Source organism: Protomyctophum parallelum, assembly GCF_964188405.1.
Source record: "Protomyctophum parallelum genome assembly, chromosome: 21".
NCBI classification, from domain to species: Eukaryota; Metazoa; Chordata; class Actinopteri; order Myctophiformes; family Myctophidae; genus Protomyctophum; species Protomyctophum parallelum.
The window spans coordinates 32,423,948-32,442,679 of NC_139713.1; the positions used below are offsets into that span (position 1 = coordinate 32,423,948).

General features: G+C 42.0%; 1 protein-coding gene across 1 annotated transcript; it reads right to left on the reverse strand.

The window, feature by feature from the left end:
• Positions 1-659: 659 nt before the first annotated feature.
• Positions 660-1,622, reverse strand: LOC310878588 (myosin light chain 4). The gene has a single exon (XM_083792937.1). The coding sequence runs from the start codon at positions 1,521-1,523 to the stop codon at positions 912-914; it is 612 nt and encodes a 203-aa protein (XP_083649063.1). The 5' UTR covers positions 1,524-1,622; the 3' UTR covers positions 660-911.
• Between the last annotated feature and the right edge of the window lie 17,110 nt (positions 1,623-18,732).

Here is an 18,732-nt window from a genome sequence, read left to right on the forward strand (position 1 = left end):
AATAAATAAATTACTACTACTACTACTAGGTCTACTACTACTGCTGCTACTACTAATAATAATAATAATAATGAGGCTAATTTGAAAATGTTAACACATTCCCTCTCATTACGGCGGGATCATAAGGTCAGTGCCAGTCTAATGTGCGAAATATAAGTAGAAGAAGAGATCCCGGGCAACCAGGAAGTGCAGCCCCCCACCACACTAAAATGTGGCAGCCTCTAGCCTGTGGACGACCCGCGACAGAGTTATTTTGATTCGGCGCGATGTTCATCATGGATTTACTGTATAAGCTCCCAAACCTCGGATTTTGTCTCATTTTGAACAGAAAAACGACTAATAAAGGCGTGCAAGTGCACGTTGGATTCGCATTTAGGATTATTATGGATTAATGCCAATTAATAAAATCTCATAATCTCGTTTTGGCACAATAGCTATTCACGAGATTTTCTCGTTAAAGCACAGATCGTGTTAATAAAGAAACTTTGATAAAACATGTTTTAATACAGACATTAAAATGAAATAAAAACTACAAAATAGAAGATATAGAAGGTCATAATGTGTTTGTAGACCCACTTTTTGAAGATATGGCTTACTGTAAGTTAATATCAACATGCTGTTTGAGCTTTTATGTACCTTGAAAAAATAACACCATTAGGCAATTTGCAATAACATGTTTTTATTCATGACACATAATGTTCGCATTTACTTTCCAGTAGACAGTGTTCTTGCTTTCCCTGCCCTGTCATGCAGTGCTTTTTAAAGAGAACGCTTTGCAATCCTCAGCGTGTATTGATGCTTTCGTAACTTAAATTAACGCTGATGATTTGACTGTGTAGGGACTCTAAAAGGAGAAAAAAAAAGAGGAGAATATAGAATAAGGAATCAGTCCCTCTGGTCGAATGTCCAATTTACCCAGAGAGGATGTGCTTAACAAAGGAGGTGTAGTTGATGCAGCCGTTGGCATCCTCCTGTCCAGCCATCAACCTGTCCACCTCGTCTTCTGTCATCCTCTCCCCCAGGGTGGCCAGCACGTGACGCAACTCAGCCCCCATGATGGTGCCGTTTCCCTCCTTGTCAAAGACCCTGAGTCCCTCTACAAAGTCTTCAAAGTTGCCTTGGTCCTTGGCACGGGAGATATGCTGCAGCATGGGCAAGAAGGTCTCAAAGTCCACGAGCTTAGAGTTCATTTCCTCTGGCCTCGGCTTACCCAGCACTTTCAGCACATCAGCGTTGGTTGGGTTCTGGCCTAGAGCCCGCATCACGTCCCCGCACTGGGCGAACGTGATCTTCATTTCCCCGGTTGGTGTGCGGTCGAACAGAGTAAAAGCTTCCTTAAATTCCTCAATCTGGTCAGCAGTGTACTCGATAGTGATGTTCTTGGGGTCAAAGTCGGGCTCTTTGGGGACCTCAGGCTCAGGCTCCGGGGTTGGCGCTGGCTTAGCAGCCGGAGCCGCTGCATCCTTCTTAGGCTCCGGTTTCTTGGGCTCCGGTTTCTTGGGTTCAACCTTTTTGGGGGGCATGTTGCGTAGAGATCCCAAGGCGAACCTGCCGAGGAGTGACTGGGAGACCGGAGGGATCGGAGGCGATTTCTAAGCACACAACACCATGGCCTGTACTTTAGCCTTTATATGTAGTTAGTCAGGGGAGGGGAGATGGAAACATGATAAACATGTCTAGAGGCTTACTATAAAAGGAAGAAACCTGAAATAGAACCCGCTCTCAGTGATGTTACCATGAGGTATTGTTCTCAGCTGCTATCATCTAGCCGACGGGGCTATTACTGTCATTAGCGAGAGTCCAGCTGCATTAGTTCAAAAATGTTCTGTCTGTCTCACTGACGGACAAAAGGGATCAGAGCAGAGCCAATGCATCAGTGCATGAGGGAGCCTGACTAAAATAGCTTTGTCTATTGAATATAGAAATTCTGTGATTCACAGCATTCAAGGAAATTACTTTGCTTGATAGCCTAACCTAATAATACCATAATCATAATGTGTGCTTTTGTAGTGGAGTGGGACAAATACTATATCTGCCTGTGAGATGTAGTGGAGGAGAAGAATAGGATTTAAAACATTCCAATACTGAAGTATCATACTCTTGACAAGATTAAGACACTCGGAAATGGTATTAGTTAACCACTTAAGCTCTATATATTTCGTTGTACAACAAATAGAGAACACAGCCGATCTACAAGCTCAGTTGTAGATCGGCAATTTTTGCCCACATGACCAAAATAGGGATGCCAGGTTGAAAGGGTGTAAAAATGTTGGTGTGTAACCATAGATATTTAAAAAATAGATGCCTCATTGGCCGCTGCAGTTCATTGGAGCAATGTGTGTTGAAGGAGGGGCGGAAGAATTTACACTGGGAGAGGAAGTATGCCGGAAGTGTGGAAGGCACGTTACGTCACCCTGCCACTCAAGTGATTACTGGCCAATCACAGCGCATCTTTTCCGCGACTTACAGACCCGAACTTGCGTTCTGTGACGCATGCTCATGCTTCCGTGGGGCTTCGCAAGGAATCTCTGGAAAGTTTTGCCCTCCCTTGAGCACATACACTCCAGAGCCGGAAAGGGCATCTACGTTTATATGTCTGTGTGTAACTGGTTCGGTCCAACTTAACCAATGAAATCCTGCATACTTAACTGGATTCTAGGCCCACTCCAATTTCCGCTCTACACCATGTATATATCTGCCGAAAATAGCAGATCTACAACCTCAGTTCTGAGGTTGAAATCTGCCGCATAATTATGTTAGTCAATGAAAATCTAAGAATTTGTGGATGGAGATAATGGTCTGTCTCTCTGTGTGTGTGTGTGTGTGTGTGTGTGTGTGTGTGTGTGTGTGTGTGTGTGTGTGTGTGTGTGTGTGTGTGTGTGTGTGTGTGTGTGTGTGTGTCATGAAAAGTGTATTAGATGCAGCACACAATCAGAAGCATCATGTAACCTCACGGCCACACACACACACACACACACACATTTGATTTATTTTATTTGGATCTGCACAAGAGGCGTAATACAATAGACCCAAACACTGATCAGAATTATGTTATACATTATATGGTCCAACCAGATATAGCTGCTGCACATGCTGCTTAACACACAGAGGGAAAAGAAGAGAAAAAATAAATATATAGGCCTATAGCACATTGTTGACATACTATTACTTGACACTACTAGACAGGATGTTTGTTTTGGGTTTTTAAAGCCACCTAGGGATAAATGAAACAACGCCTTCTCCAGACAGACAGACTGCCCATAGTAGCTGAGACAGAACAGTATTTAGCCAGCTTTTTTGCATTTGTTTTTAGCTATCCACCCGATTGCAGACCCCTGAACACAAGTTTATGGACATGGCCCAGACTTCCAAATACAAGGACAATAAGTTGACAGTTATATCCCAAGGCCATAATACGTTCCACCAGAAGCTGATATTTCATAAGTTTGGATGTAAAACAAGTGTCCATATACAAATCAAATGGGCAGCCAATTTAAAATATAGTGACAGTTTTTCTAATTTCATTGATGAACACAATATCTGGGGTATTTGGAATATTTTGTAGTGAATTGACATGTGTGTCATTGTGATCAAACCAGTCTATTTTTACAGTGCTGTGTTTATACATTCTTGTTGTCCTGTCCTGTACTCCTCTGATCTTGTCTGAGACCAGGTCCACCAGACGGTCATGTCTGGCAATGTACAGTCCTTTACAGTGGCTGCAACCATTTAAGATGTGTGCGACTGTTTCTTTGTCATGTGGTACTGGATGTAGGATGCAGTGTGGGTCGTGTGCTGATGGGTACCAGGTTGCCAAGTTGAACTTGGTCGGCAACACCTGTAAACGGGCTTTAATAGTGAAAATGAGAATGTCCTCACCTATGGTGTTATTTGACAGTATAGAGTGTGATAATGAGTGGTTTGCAAAGGGAAGAAGAGCCAGTTTTCCCTGCAGCCTCAGACTGGTCCAGTGTTGTGCACTTTCTGATCGCTTCATTCCTAGAATGGTGGCTCTTGCGGTTGCGGATTTGATTGACAGTTCATGGTGCGCACCGTCCTGCTCGTAGGTCGCACATGCACGGACACGAGGATCTATGATGATGCTGTTGTTGAGCGCAGCAGTTGTTGTATCAGGCGCCACCCACTTCAACTGTAATCCTGATCGCTGGCATAGATCATTAAGATCCATCCTTACACGCACGCACGCACGCACGCACGCACGCACGCACGCACACGCACGCACACGCACGCACACGCACACAAACACACATTTGATCTATCCAGTACACTACACACCCTATAAATATATAAAATGGCCCTTGGATCTGCATACATGATGCCCTTATACTATATTTGGAAGATGATAAATTAATCAAAGAAAAATCAATTTCATTTGTGCAAGTGAGGGTATGTACACTATAGGATGTGCCTCTGACATAATTCTAATCTATCAAGGCTACTTTCATTCCACAAATACAATGTCATTTATCATCTCAGTTGTGAGTGGCCAAAGCCTGCCATGGTATGATCGCATTTACTTTCCTCCGTTAGCCATGCCAGACCTCTCAATCCTTCATTGTTGAGTATGGAGTCCTTCCACCTTGTGTGTGTGTGTGTGTGTGTGTGTGTGTGTGTGCGTGTGCGTGTGTGCACATGTGTGTACGTGTGTGTTGTGCACGTGTGTGTGTGTGTGTGTGTGTGTGTGTGTGTGTGTGTGTGTGTGTATGTATGTATGCACGTACGTGCGTGCGTGTGTGCGTGCATGTGAGCGTGTGTGTGTTTGCGTACGCATCATGTTTAGCCAGAAACAATGTTCGTCTTTTTCCTCTTTTGCTTTGTATGCATGATTGAGAGAAGATGAAACCTACATGTCAAATCAATGTGACAAAGGAATGATACACAATAACTAACAACTTTTCACCACTCATGGGCATCTAAACTAAATGTCTGTGTGTCATACTTCATTTGCTAACCTGTTCACTTGAATGAGTTACATTTGCCGGTAATGATCGCTTTCATTTCTCCCACCAATAGTTTCAAATGAACATTAATCCAAATATGACAATCAAGTCCGCTCTCTCAAGAGTGCCAACCCTGCCAAGAGCAATTTGCAATTCCCATACTCAAGGTAACCTCAAGGTTAATCAATAGAGTGTTATTGCATGGATTGAGCAGTCAATTATTACTCCCTAGATCTGCAGCATTCATCTCAGAAGACACACAGGCGCTCCTTCCACTGACCTCCAAGGCCATCTTCCTAAGCACTGTCCACTGCCTCAATGCACAGACAAGATCTTTAATTCATGGCTCCAGGAACCAGCGTAGTGTGGTTGGCTGATCCAAAAATATCTTAATTCATGTCTTGTGATGGGAGCTCAGTTGGAAAAAGTCTCAGTATTACTTGTGTTTTTCATTGAATGTCTATATATTTATACATGTATTATACATCATGTAGCTTTTCATTCGTACTAGAAAAATTATATTGATGCTGTTATTGTGTTTTTGTACAGAATCAAATCCCATGGTGTCACTTAAGATTTGGGTTCATCATCATATTTTTTATGTTATATTATACTGTAGCATGCAAGCATAGACATTCAGAATACTTCTAAACTAGCTAAAACAATGTATAACCATAAATATGAACAACATGTTTTAGATATGCTTGTACTACTGATAATATCCTGATATAAAGATATTCCCTTTATTGAGTTCCAGTGAGTGAGTCTTTCATCATTTGCCTTTACAACATGCATGCATGCGTGAATGTGTGAGTGTGAGTGTGCGCGTACGTGCGTTCAAGCAAACTGGCCAGGCAAAGAGCGAGTGAACAGAGACTGTGAGCCCTTAAGCCAGGAGATAAGGCTGGGAATGGGGGCAGACAGACTGGTGGTCTGGACAATGCTAGCTGGGAGCAGCTGGGAGATTGATGGGTATAGGGTTAGGAGGGAAGGGTCATGGAGTTGGAGGTTAGCATAGCTGTTGATATGTCTGCCATTCCACAGGGGGAAGCTGTGCATGTACGAGCGAGCGAGCGAGCGAGAGAGAGAGAGAGAGAGAGAGAGAGAGGGAGAGAGAGAGAATGTCTAATAAAACAGAATGATTGAGGCAGCACTGAGGTCACATTCTTCCTGTGGCCCTGACTGGGTGACTCAGACAGCAAAGATCTGGTGGTTTGTTAAGTAGAATAAGCACTTAAGTCGTATTATATACTTTGCCATACGATGGCGTCACACAGCGAAAATAGACGATATACAAGCCCATATCACATTGCATTCATGCATTGTGAGCTTGTAGATTGGCTCTTTGAGCTTCATGAATATGTAACCATAATTGCAAGCCCAAAACGGGAATGTCACGTTGAAATTGACTAACTGGATGATTCAGAATGGAAGCATTCCTTTTCAGTATGCTGTAGTGTGAGCAGGATGCGGTATGATTCATGCAAAAAAACACATTCACCACATTACAGTCCATGGACCAGATTTAAACAAAGTGTCAAGTACTGCATAATCGGAACCGCATTCCATGAACAGCTCACACTTTTAAAAGTATCACTGTGTTGACAGTAGATATTTGGTGCTAAAACAGCTCTCACCAGCTCGCCTGCCTCAAACTACCACCTCAAGGGCGGCTTAACAGGTTCTTAACAGATTTACCAATAGATTGTTTTTCGCCAATAACAGAATTAACACAGGTAGATGAATGGCATGAAACTTCCATTAGGCGTGAATCCAGTGATAATATTTTTAATGGAATGACTGTCGCAGGAACCAGTTTGCGGACATCTGTGTAAACAATTTAATTAAGCCCATGTTTGTTGAATTATAGCTGGTGAAGGCACTGCCTCTTCTAATATTTCAGTTTCTTAATTATACCAGGCATCCATGAGTTCATTCCCATTGCCCTCAGTGTTCTTCCCACACACATTCTCCTGCACACAATGATAGAAATTGAAAAACTACAAAAGAGAAAGTGCATTTCACACTCTAGTGAAGCAAAGCAAGCTATTTGAAATTAATCAAAACATAATACAGTTTACAACATGATAAAGAGGTGCTGTATATGAAACGGAGAGAGTCATTTTGTGATATTCAGTTTCATATTATAATATTTGCAATGACTATGTCCAAGAAACCCATTTGCAGCAGAATTACATTTTGGGTTGTGAATTGGAAAATTATTTACATGAAAATTTACATGAAAAGAAGACTGTAGAGTCCAAATGCAAGGTCTTGTAATTAGCACTTTTGAATGAATGTAATATGGAAGGGTGCTATCTAGGTGACACCTAAACAGCAGCGATGGCTTTTGTCTCCGCCAAATGTCCTAAAAGAAACACGTCACGATGGCTTGTGTTTCAATTGTTACATAGCGGTCATATTTGTCATTTATAAAAGGTATGCCGTCATTGAAGGCAAAAGTCAAGTCACTGCCAGCATTACTGAATGTCAAACATGACCACTGACCATTTTCTCTTTGTCAGATCCACCAATCCTGAGATCAAAAAAAGGATATCAATTTGCAGATGCTCCAGTGAAAGGTGAAACTGGAACACAACCAACTATAAGAGGTAGAAGGAAATTGGATGACGACAGCTTCAATTGCATATAGGATCACTTGACAAATAGTACACATTTAGTCCTATAAGAAGGAGACAAAGGACACAAGGATCACCTTCCGGTCTCTAACTTGCCGTGGCTGTGCAGTGGCGAATGACAATTCGGACGGACCATCGATTTCCGAGGAACGAATATCGCTGGTATATCTATAAGCTTCTTTGATTGGCTAAACCACTTCATGGTTTGGCGTTTGTGCAACTAAACAAGTGTAACTTCTGATTAGCCAACCTGGCTGGCTGTGCTTCGCATAAAGTGTGTGACACATAGCAGTATAAATGGAACAACTTGCATCGTTCCTGACATGCATGGCTCCAAAAAGGGTGCCGTCCTAGTCTTGGGCAAGACGCTGAACCCCTAATTGCTCCCGATGTGCAGGTTGGCGCCTTGCATGGTTTCCTCTGCCATCGGTGTATGTACGTCTCTGTATGTCTGTACGTGTGTACGTATGTAATGCACGTAACTCGAGAACTGTTCGCCCCACCGACTTCAAATTCCACACACACGTTCCACACCCCCCCACAGGGAGTGCAGTGCCCCGTGTCACGTCTGTCAGACCCACGGTTGTCCAGAACCGCCACACAAAAGGCCTCTGCCCGGGCTTGGACAGGGCCCCTGCCCAGGCTCCATATATCGAGCTGGCCTGTTCTGACTTCACAACACACCATATTTGGGCATAACTGACACAGAACTCCATAATATGGATTCCTATATATTATATAGGAATAAAGGGACACAGAGACATACAGAAAACTCCATATGTGGGCATAAAAGGGACACAGATAGATGGGTGGAACGGGTACTCTGACATGGGTACAACGGTATTGCATAGCCGGGTGGGGCATGGATCTCCAACTTCCATCGTTACAGACTCTGTGCTCTACAGCCAGGCACCGGTCTAGTCTTTCTATAGTCTCCCGTTGCCACTGTCTCGCAATTTTCAAATGCTTCCATCATACAGTCTGGAAGCAACGGAAGTTCTATCATGAGTATGCGATAAAGCGGAAGTGGAGCCTCCACCCCACTTCCGTTTTGTCTTTACAGTCACACAGATTTATCATAATATAAATAGCCTAGAAAGCATCTAAGCATAATATGCTTTACAGTATATTATACTGTATAGCTATAGTTCCACTCTATATAGCATTCAGAGATTGTGGAATAGTTATCTGGCTACGCGAGACTAGTCTATCTATAAATGCACCAAGTACGTGTGTACTGTGTACGTCTGTAATCCACGTAACTTGAAAACCATTCTCCCCACAGACTTCAAATTTAACACACACGTTCCACACTTAAGAGTATATATTAATAGAGACGTCACCGGATTTCTTCTCCCATCCACTTGCATTGAGTTGCTCACCCAGCGCATGAGGTGTTGTTCCAGTTTGGAAACAGTGCATTCTGGGATTGCTCATGAACTCGCTGGGCCGTTGACTACCATTGCGTGCGTTCACACAAACATAGCGGTCGCGTGTTATGGGCCCATAAGTGAACGTGTGCAATGCATAATGCTGGCTCGAGCTGCAATACCAAATTCGGCCACTATGTCTTTTTCGCCTCAGAGTTTCCTCTCGGTGACGTCTCTATTATATTTATACTCTAAGATTCCCCCACAGGGGGTGCAGTGCCTGGTGTCTGCAGTACCCGGTGTCGAGTCCCCCGGAAAGTCAGAACCCGCAGAGAAGCCTCTGCCCGGGCTCTGGACCTGATCACCCTATATCTCCAATATGGAGCTGGCCTGACCCTTACATCACAATGATTGTTCTGACATCTGCATAGACTCCATATTTGGGCATGCCTGAGAAAGAACTCCATATATGGGAATAAAAAGGGACACAGACATAATAACTGGGTGGGACAGATTTCCAACTTGCATCGTTCCAAGTAGTGTCCAACGGGCACCAATCTAGTACAGTAAAGGCACCATTTACCATTATTTATGAAAAATCACACCCGTGTTAAGTGGGGGCCGCTCTTATCATCATACATCATTATCTCATTCCAGCCAATCACAATTTGCATCCTCACTTTTCCGTCCTCACTTTTGTCTTCAATGTTTGTATTTACACAAACATTGGATATAGGAGGGACTAGCGGCCCTCAAAAACAAAACAAAAATATACAACGTGAAATATAGACACAAGGTTTCTGCAGACAGTGACAATATGAAATATAATTTAAAAATACTACTGCTGTATTGGGTTTTACAACTGTTATAAAGGGATATAGCCGAATGGTTAGGTTTGGTATGGCATGTGGTATGGACATACCACATGGGCAGAATGTCCTCAGTTGAACTCCCAGTCAGCCGGACCGTATGCTGTGTGTCCTGCTCTCTGTCCGCATTTCATGTTTCTCTCTTTATTCTATCTGATTAAAGCATGACAATGGCAGAAATAAAGCTTAAACGAATGCCAGCATAACCTTTAAATAGTACCAAGTTCCCAGCTCCTACATACAATCCAAAATTGCCTCTTTATAAAATGTCCCTTTATCATATGGGCCAATTTTAGTGCCATGTAAATTTTATCCTCTGCATACCGTTCTCCCCTTGACTACCCTAAACAATGGCTGGGGATGACAACACAATTGTCCTATTCCCTCTCCCCCTACCAACAATGCAGCATGTGTCCCACAAGCCTGGCTTGAAATTCCAAAGGGGAGATTAGGGAAGTTTCCAAGCTATTCAGACCCCCTATTCTTTATACCCCTTTAGCTTCCCCAAGAGACGGCCTTGGCTCAGTGGATGAACGCTCTCCTGTTCTGCTTTCCTGGTCTATTTTCGAATGCACTTCTGATGCTGTTTGGAGCGTGTCTCTGAATGGCTTGTACCTGTTTATCCCAATGGCACATGGGCTTACCAGGGTTTTCTTTTTTCCATTTTTTCCCCTCAAAGCTTACTGGGCGCTTTCCCCAGCTGGAGTGCTTGTGTGTTTACCTCAGACTTCTAATCCCTGCTGAGGTGGACCAAACATTACTTCAGTTTGCTCCCCCTAGTCTGTCACAGAGCACAGCCCTGCAATGACCGTAACAACGGTCTTCTCTGTGTATCCTCTCCAGTGCATCTGTCCACTTCTCTCATGGAAGTAAACAGTACAGTGACTGAATCCAACTCGTAATTTATTCAACGGTGATATGGACACTATTTCAGAGCAAATAAGCTCTTGTTTATGAATAACATAATGCATGGTACAGAGTAGGTCAATAAAATCAAGCAATACACTTATGCATGAGGCAAATACCTCTCAAGTATTTCAAGTAAATCAGACTGCGAGGCCCAGTACTGCATTATTGTCGTTGTAGCTTTAATAATAACATACCTTGGGGATTGTGTTTTGCAATAAACAAAGTGCCTCTCAAAGTAATTGGAGATTCATATTATTGTTACATTCATCACGTGAACATCACTACACTTATGGAATATCAGTTCAGACCAGTGATCTTAAGGGAACATATAATGTGAATGAATCATTCAGGAAGGTTTATTTGTCCCTACTCATACATTAATTTCAGTGAGTGTGTGTCTGTCCTTTGTGTATCTTCAGAACCTTCCGACAAATCAACTTCAAACTCGCCGTACGTATTGCACAGATGCCAAGGGATCGAGTGTGGTGCCCAGTGGAAGGTTCAGTCAGAGCAGCCGTTTTCCAAAAAAATATGTCTATAAATCCACAAATCTCTGTGTGTCTGTCTGTGTCTCTTTCATGTCCATAATACGGTGCAACTCCGGTTTAAACATAGTCAAATAAAGTTGTTGTTAGAGTGTGCAGACTCTACTCCTTGGCAGCACTATAGTTACCAGTATTATAATGAATCACCATGTCATCATGGTTTTTGAAACACTACTGTAGATGTTAAACATGTATGGGTAACCTATGGCTTACAAGCTAAGGTTATAGCATTAATGTATGGATGTAATAATAATAATAATGAGTGGGTGGTGAAACATTAGCTACAGCCTACAAGCAATATTTTTTTTGGATAACTCATAATGCATTTTACACTTTACAGTATGTAAAAAAAATACATATACACACACACACACACACACACACACACGAAGCAATTGTTATTGGAAGTTTTGTTGAATCATTTGATGCTGCCAGCTTTATGATTGAATGCAGCTACACAATTTGCACATTACTACACTTTACTAAGACATTGCGTAACCAGATGAAACCTTGCATCCCATCTGGCAAAAACTTGGTCTACAAACTCAACGCATTACGCTATGTGAGCTTGTAGATTGCCTATTTTTGACAAAGTTATTTGTTGTAGATAAACTGCGGACACCGGTCAATTACATACTGTATATGGGTTTCATTTTTGAGTGGTGCAACCACTCCTACAACCAGCTTTGTCCGTGTTCACCTATGCCTGTGTTCACCTATGTGTTCACCTATGTGACTATGAGCATCATATAATGAGTACCAGTAGGGGCGCTGTTTGCCAGAGAGAGAGAGAGTTGCCTGCTAATGAGAGAGAGAGAGAGAGAGAGAGAGGGGGGGGGGGGGGAGTTGCACCACTCGTTTCACACGGGTGTGATTTATTTATTTATTTATTTTTTAGCTTGAGGAATTTGTGGTGTAGCCTATTAGGGTGAGCTGGAGGTAAGAGTGAATACAAACAACTCCCCCTCTCAACTCACAATCTCAGCAAGAACCTGGTTCACCACAGGCTGCAAGCACTCCAAATTATTTCTTATTTTGGTCCACAGTGGTATGACGCTGTGTCTCCTGCCACAATGAACCGAAGTTCAGTCAGTTAGTGCCAGTTGTTTTGTTAAAACGGTAAAGCTCAACATTCCAACAGTTGCTATAGGGTGTTCTTTAGCAAAGAAATAAAAATCCAACGCTTGACTGCCAAGCACGCCAATATTGCGTCCTATGGTCTTTTCAGTGGTTTACGATAGATGGCGCTCAACACTAGGTTGCCCAGAGACGGATACAACCGGAAATGAACCGGAAGTGAACATTTAGCCTGGCATCTGCCTCAATGTTCAGATTTAGAAAAATAAATGTATCTCTGGTTCTTTTCCCAGATTGCATGTTTATCAGAACAAGCTATATTCAACGGCCCATAACTAAAGAACCAAAATTAATTTTCCGGGCAAAATAGAACATTTTATTGTATGACCCTCCATTCAGCCTTTGTTTACATCGTGTACACATCACGGGTTCCGTGGGTGGACAAAAAAAGTTTAAACCACTGAAAAACACTGGCGATGCGATGGCTGAATAATTACACCCTGAGCGGCAAGAGAAGGACGGAGTTCTCCGTTCAATCAATTAGTAACACACAGCACTCAGGACGGAGATTGATAAAAAGGACGGATTATTGATACCGATCGCATCGCTGCAGGCTGTGAGCGTCTTTTATTTATTTATTTAACCTTTATTTAACCAGTAAAAACCACATTGAGACTGAAGTCTCTTTTACAAGTGTGAACTGGCCAAGACAATAGGCAAAATAAGTGACACAGCTCTGCCAGTAACAAAGAAATACACAACAAAAAACAGGACAGACATACAATGCTCATAAATACAGTACCCACTACCGAAGAAGCTCAAAGGGAGAACAGGAACGCGACCAATAAGGACTAATAAATAAAAACTAAGCAACGGAAATTGCTAATTGACTAAAAAGCAAGCAGACAATTGCTATACGTCAAAGCAGGAGCAATGTATGGGAAGTGTGCCCATGGCAATCCTTTTAAAGCTCACTAGGGGAATCACAGCAGCCAGTTTGAGTCTGGACTGTAGGTCATTCCAAGACCATGGTCCGAAATGCTTTTTTTCCCAGCCTCAGATTTTGTTGGGGGCACGACATAGCGTAACCAAGCATTTGATCTGAGGTTGAGAGTTTTGGACAAGTTCAAATTTAGAACCAATGTAACGTGTTGCACAACATTCAATGTTATTTGGGACGTCATCTAAATCATTCCATCCAATTCTAAGCAAAGATTATGTGTTAGACGGCCCATCGCGGTCCCGTCGCTAGTTGCATTAGAATTAATCATACTGTACCTCCCGTTGTTGTCGATCGCATCGGGAGTGTTTTGGCTACATCAAGCTACTTCAGCTGCATCCGGGATAGCACCTGGTCCGTCGCTAAATGTGCTCCGCTGCTATAAAACGCTGGGCGCTCTGATTTAATGGATTAAATAACCCCGGGCATTGGCGATTCAGAGCACCTTCTCCTTGTTGCGTGTCAAAGCGTCCTTGAGCAAGAACCCTAATTGATCCAGCTGAACAGGTTGGTGCCTTGCATGGTTTCTTCCGCTATTGGTATGTGAATGGGTGAATGTGAAGTACAATGTAAAGCACTTTGGAGAAATGTGATATATAAATGCAGTCCATTTACCATTATTGTCAAACTGAAATATGTATTCTGATAAAACATTCAAATAAGGTGGAGGATTTTTTTTAACTGTTCTTAATTGGTTGTGTGTGTCTAAATTAACCTCTGTCTTTGGTAGTACAGTGAAAAAATATATATAATTATTTTGCTGATTCTGTGCTGGGTCATCCAAGCACTAAAAGCGAGGCATGGAAATGAAATAGTAGTAGTGTAATGAAACTTACTTTACAGGTACAAATTATACAAATTAAGGTTCCATTCCATTTAGCGTAGCACAGCCTTTCCAGTGATATTATAGCTCTATGGCCAACATGCACAATAGGCTAGCAGCATTATATGTGACTCTGTTTGACCTGAATGGAACACAACCTTAATTAGCAGCACTGGTATCACTTGACCCTACTACCGCCAATATGGCTGCCTTGATCAATCAGGAAGAAAATGCTTTACTGCAGGAATTGCTTTGTTTTTGGCACAGAAAGGGTCCCAAAAATGGATTTTCTGATTCAGGAAGTTTATTACCCACGTTTGTGAGCCCTCCTATACACAGGTTTAATGTTTGTCTTTAGTTCAAAGTTTATTTTGTAAACCCATTGACAATGAAGGGAAAATGTACGTCATAATGTGTCGTTTACGTCATATTGTCTATTTATTGTTAATGGCGTTTAATGTTTGTGTTGGCACCGTTTGTTTTAAATCACCTAATCAACATGAGTTAGACTTTAATATATTAGCGCCCCTCACTTCACACAGGTGTGATTTCTTTGCTCCTGATCCAATTACGATAATTAGATTTTGAGCATCTGCCGACAATTTTTCTGGATCCGATATTTATATTGTTGAGGGGCGCTATGTCCTGCTTTGGGGGTTTGTGTAAACACAAACATTGGAAGACAAAAGTGTGTAAACACAAACATTGAAGTGAGGATGCAAATTGCCAGAATGAGATGATGTATGCCGTTTGATAATTTCGCCCCTCACTTCACACGGGTGTGAATTTTATAGAACATTTATGCCATATCACAATAGTACAATATCCAAAATGACAGACAACATCCAGTCTAATATGATATGGATATAATATCGATACTAGAGATGTCGCGATCATGTTTTTTCACTCCCGATCTGATTACAATAATTTGAAAATTTCGTGATCCGTCTTGATTTCCGATCACGTGATCATATCGGGACAACCCTATAGTTAACCCATCGCCGTGAAAATGCTTCAGGCCATCTGAAAGCTATTTGCCTTAAAACATTTGGAGGCATCCAGGTAAACAAAGATGGGATGTCATGTGAGAAAGTTTGGAGAATTTTTAAACATTTCAAACTGCACAGTGTCGGGTATTGCCATTTGTAGCGGATTCGAATGAAAACAACCGATAATCACCAGTAGGTTACTTATCAAGGTGATTTTATCAACCTACTGCATGCATACTGGGAGCCTACTGGCTGCGATTAGGAAACGTGGAGACGTCTGACGTGGACAACGCGACCAACGGGTCGTGTTGTCCGACTATATCTAACCCTATAGCTCTAACCCTAACCTCATTCTTAACCGGCCATGTAATAATCATACTATAATACTAACAATGTCTGTCTGCCTGTGTGTCTGTGTGTCTGTCTGTGTGTCACTGACTGCCGTAGCTCCTTACTGCCTGCACCAATCACTCCGACTTTCCACACAGGCATTGAACATATGAATATGGAGGGCGTAACGAAGCCCTTTTTTTGATTTGACACATTAATGATTATTAATGAATTTATTAGTCAATTACAAACGCACCCGGGTGCAGTACCCCCATGGCCACAAGGGGGGGGGGGGCAAATATCTCACAACGGGTAAGGGCTAGTAATAATAAAGCTTTATTTGTATAGCACCTTTTAAGAACCAGTCACAAAGTGTAAGTCCCCTAACCTCATATCAGTCTTAACCGGCCACTTAAGTCCCTTAACCTCATATGAGTCTTAACCGGCCACCTTAAGTCAGTTTCACTTGCATGTTTCCTAATCGCATGCAGTAGGTCGATAAGGGTTATCATCACCTTGATAAGTAACCTACTGGTGACTATCGGTTGATAACATTCGAAGCAGGTGCCATTCGGAAGTGTTGATGGAGGCTGCTGTCCGTGGTGCTGAAGTGACTGCCCTGAGGGTTGCTTGGGTTTCTGCTGTCATGTGGTGTGCATCCTGACCCATTGTCATATACCGTTGATGTTCAGCATACATGACGCAAGTATATGTAAGATTATTATATAATTGCCTAATCACAATTGTTTGAGATAACTGCAATTATTTTTGCATAATCATCATTAGTTTCCATCTTGACTAATGTTCATGCATTAGACTAACATCCATACATTTTCAAAGATTGTGGACATAGCAGATCTATATTATTTTTCGTATGGAACTATTAAATAATATTTAATAAATAATGTATGTGCTCCCTGTGCTTTTAACGAACCCATGTTTATGTTCCAATGTTCAATGGATAATCACTATTAATCGTCAAGTTAAGTATAAAATGTCATGATCGTGACAGCCCTAAGCCTAGTCCACACACCAATGATGTGCAACGTGACAAGTTGCAATGGCAACCACTCGCAATATTGAGTTGCCATTTCCAAAAACATTAAACATACTATACATATTTACAAATTCATTGATTTGGGATTCTAAAATAGTAACCCTTCTCGGGAAATTACTATCATTTTACCCTTTGTGTGATTTGTATTTTAATTGCAGCCAACATCTTTGCAGGCCAGTAATCATCAGACAAGTGGGTGCACTTTTTTGCCCCCTGCTAGGTCCTTAATCACACAGCTAAACCGAACAACATTTTTCTTTTATTTTTAACATTTGTGTGACTTTTGCATGGCAACTTAGCCAGAATAAATGTATTTGAGTACATTTCCCTTACCAACAACAACAGGGACTTGCTATGACCCCACATGTCGGCACACATTCATAAAGCATTTTTGCGGTTTCACCAGCTGCTCATGCTAGATCAATCGCTTTTTTTCATCCTTTATTAAGCAGGAGATTTTTATTCAACTAAACGGTATGCGCGAGCAACAGCTGGGATCGATGTATCAGTGCCAAATGAGTGCATAAATAAAGACAGAGATGATTAGGAGTTTGGTAGCCCAGTAGGGCAATCTACCTCCTCAAGGCTTCGCAGCATGAACACAAATAACTACTATATCTACAATTGGATGTGTTCTGCATGTGGGAGGGACTGCACAGAAAGTACTCCAGAAGTATCGGAGTATGCCCATAAACCAGGGGTTAGTTTAAAACAAGAGGGGTGCGCACATCCAGTGCGATACAGTGACCCGTCATCTGATGAAGGCCAGTCATGGCCGAAACGTTTTTTTTTGTCTGTTTAAAAAAAACAACGCTTGGGGATTGGTTTGCCATGCATCATCCACAATCTGGCAGCAATTCATCTACATGTTTTATTCAAACAATGACAGCACAACGTGGACCGAATAATTTGATTTACATGAAAAACAATGCAACGCAAAAACAAAAATAAAACATAAAATCTAAATCAAAGAGTACAGAGCAAAGCTTAAGGCCATGCCTGTCAATGCATTAGTCATAATTGCAGCATAGCCGTTACTCCTGAGAACAAAACATGGTATCAGATGGCAAAATGCACAAGAGATTCATATGCTGATTACAATTGAACTAAACTAATTACAATGAAAGTAATTGTGGATTACACAATTTGGCCTTGGGGCTAATCTGGTGTAAAATATGCAGTTTCTGAGTTCATATATGTTTAACAGCCTATCCATACAAATGGTTAATCGAGCCTTACAAGATATTTTAGGAAGGTAGGGAAGATGAGAAGGCAAAACTACTAGAATTTCACAGCTCAAAAAACAATGTGCACCTGCACCACTGCTCCTCCAAGAGTGCTGATCTTGTTGAACACACATAAGCATGCATGTGTGGACACGTGCACGCACGCACACCATTCTACTGTCCTCGAGGAAGGTCAAAAGCCCAAGCACAAGTGGGATCTCTCTAACTTCCTGTGACTCAGTGCTTTGAAACAGATACAGCAGTGCACAGACTGCATTTTATATCTCTGGATGTTTGCTGTACAATATACATTATTAGTGGAGTGCGAGTCATGTCCAATGTCCATCGGGCCGAAAAAACTATTGCTTCAAATTGTAAACATTGAAATGGGGTGATCAGCCAATCAGCCAATGTTTGTGTTCACGCACACCCGGAAAGCTGGGCATAGGAGGGGCTAGCGCCCCTCAAAAATAAACCGCATGGCCACCATCAACCAGTAAACTTGAAAATGGATGTGGCCTGTCACAAAATTAACCATTCATTTTGATGGCTAATTGCCATGAAATGTTCTATACAACTATATCGAAGCAGAGTTTTTAAATTATGCCCAACAAATAACCAAAAAGATCATGTTAAAAACAAGCAGAATCTACTATTCATTTGGGTATTAACACGAGAGGACATGCTTCTCCGTGCTGGACAGCCAACTGGACATTTTGGCCTAAAGTCATGCTAGAAAGGATCACAGGGTCACCAAATTCAGTAGGGTTAATCCTGCAATCTGCCCATTAGATTCAGATGTGTCCCATCTGGGCCTGAGGGTGATGCTAGAGAAAAGGTCATGGGCTCGCCGGTAAGTATGTCCATTAGAGTTTGAGATACGTTTCATGCAGAGGAGTTTTTTGCCTAAAGGTGGAACTAGAGGAAAAAGCCCTGA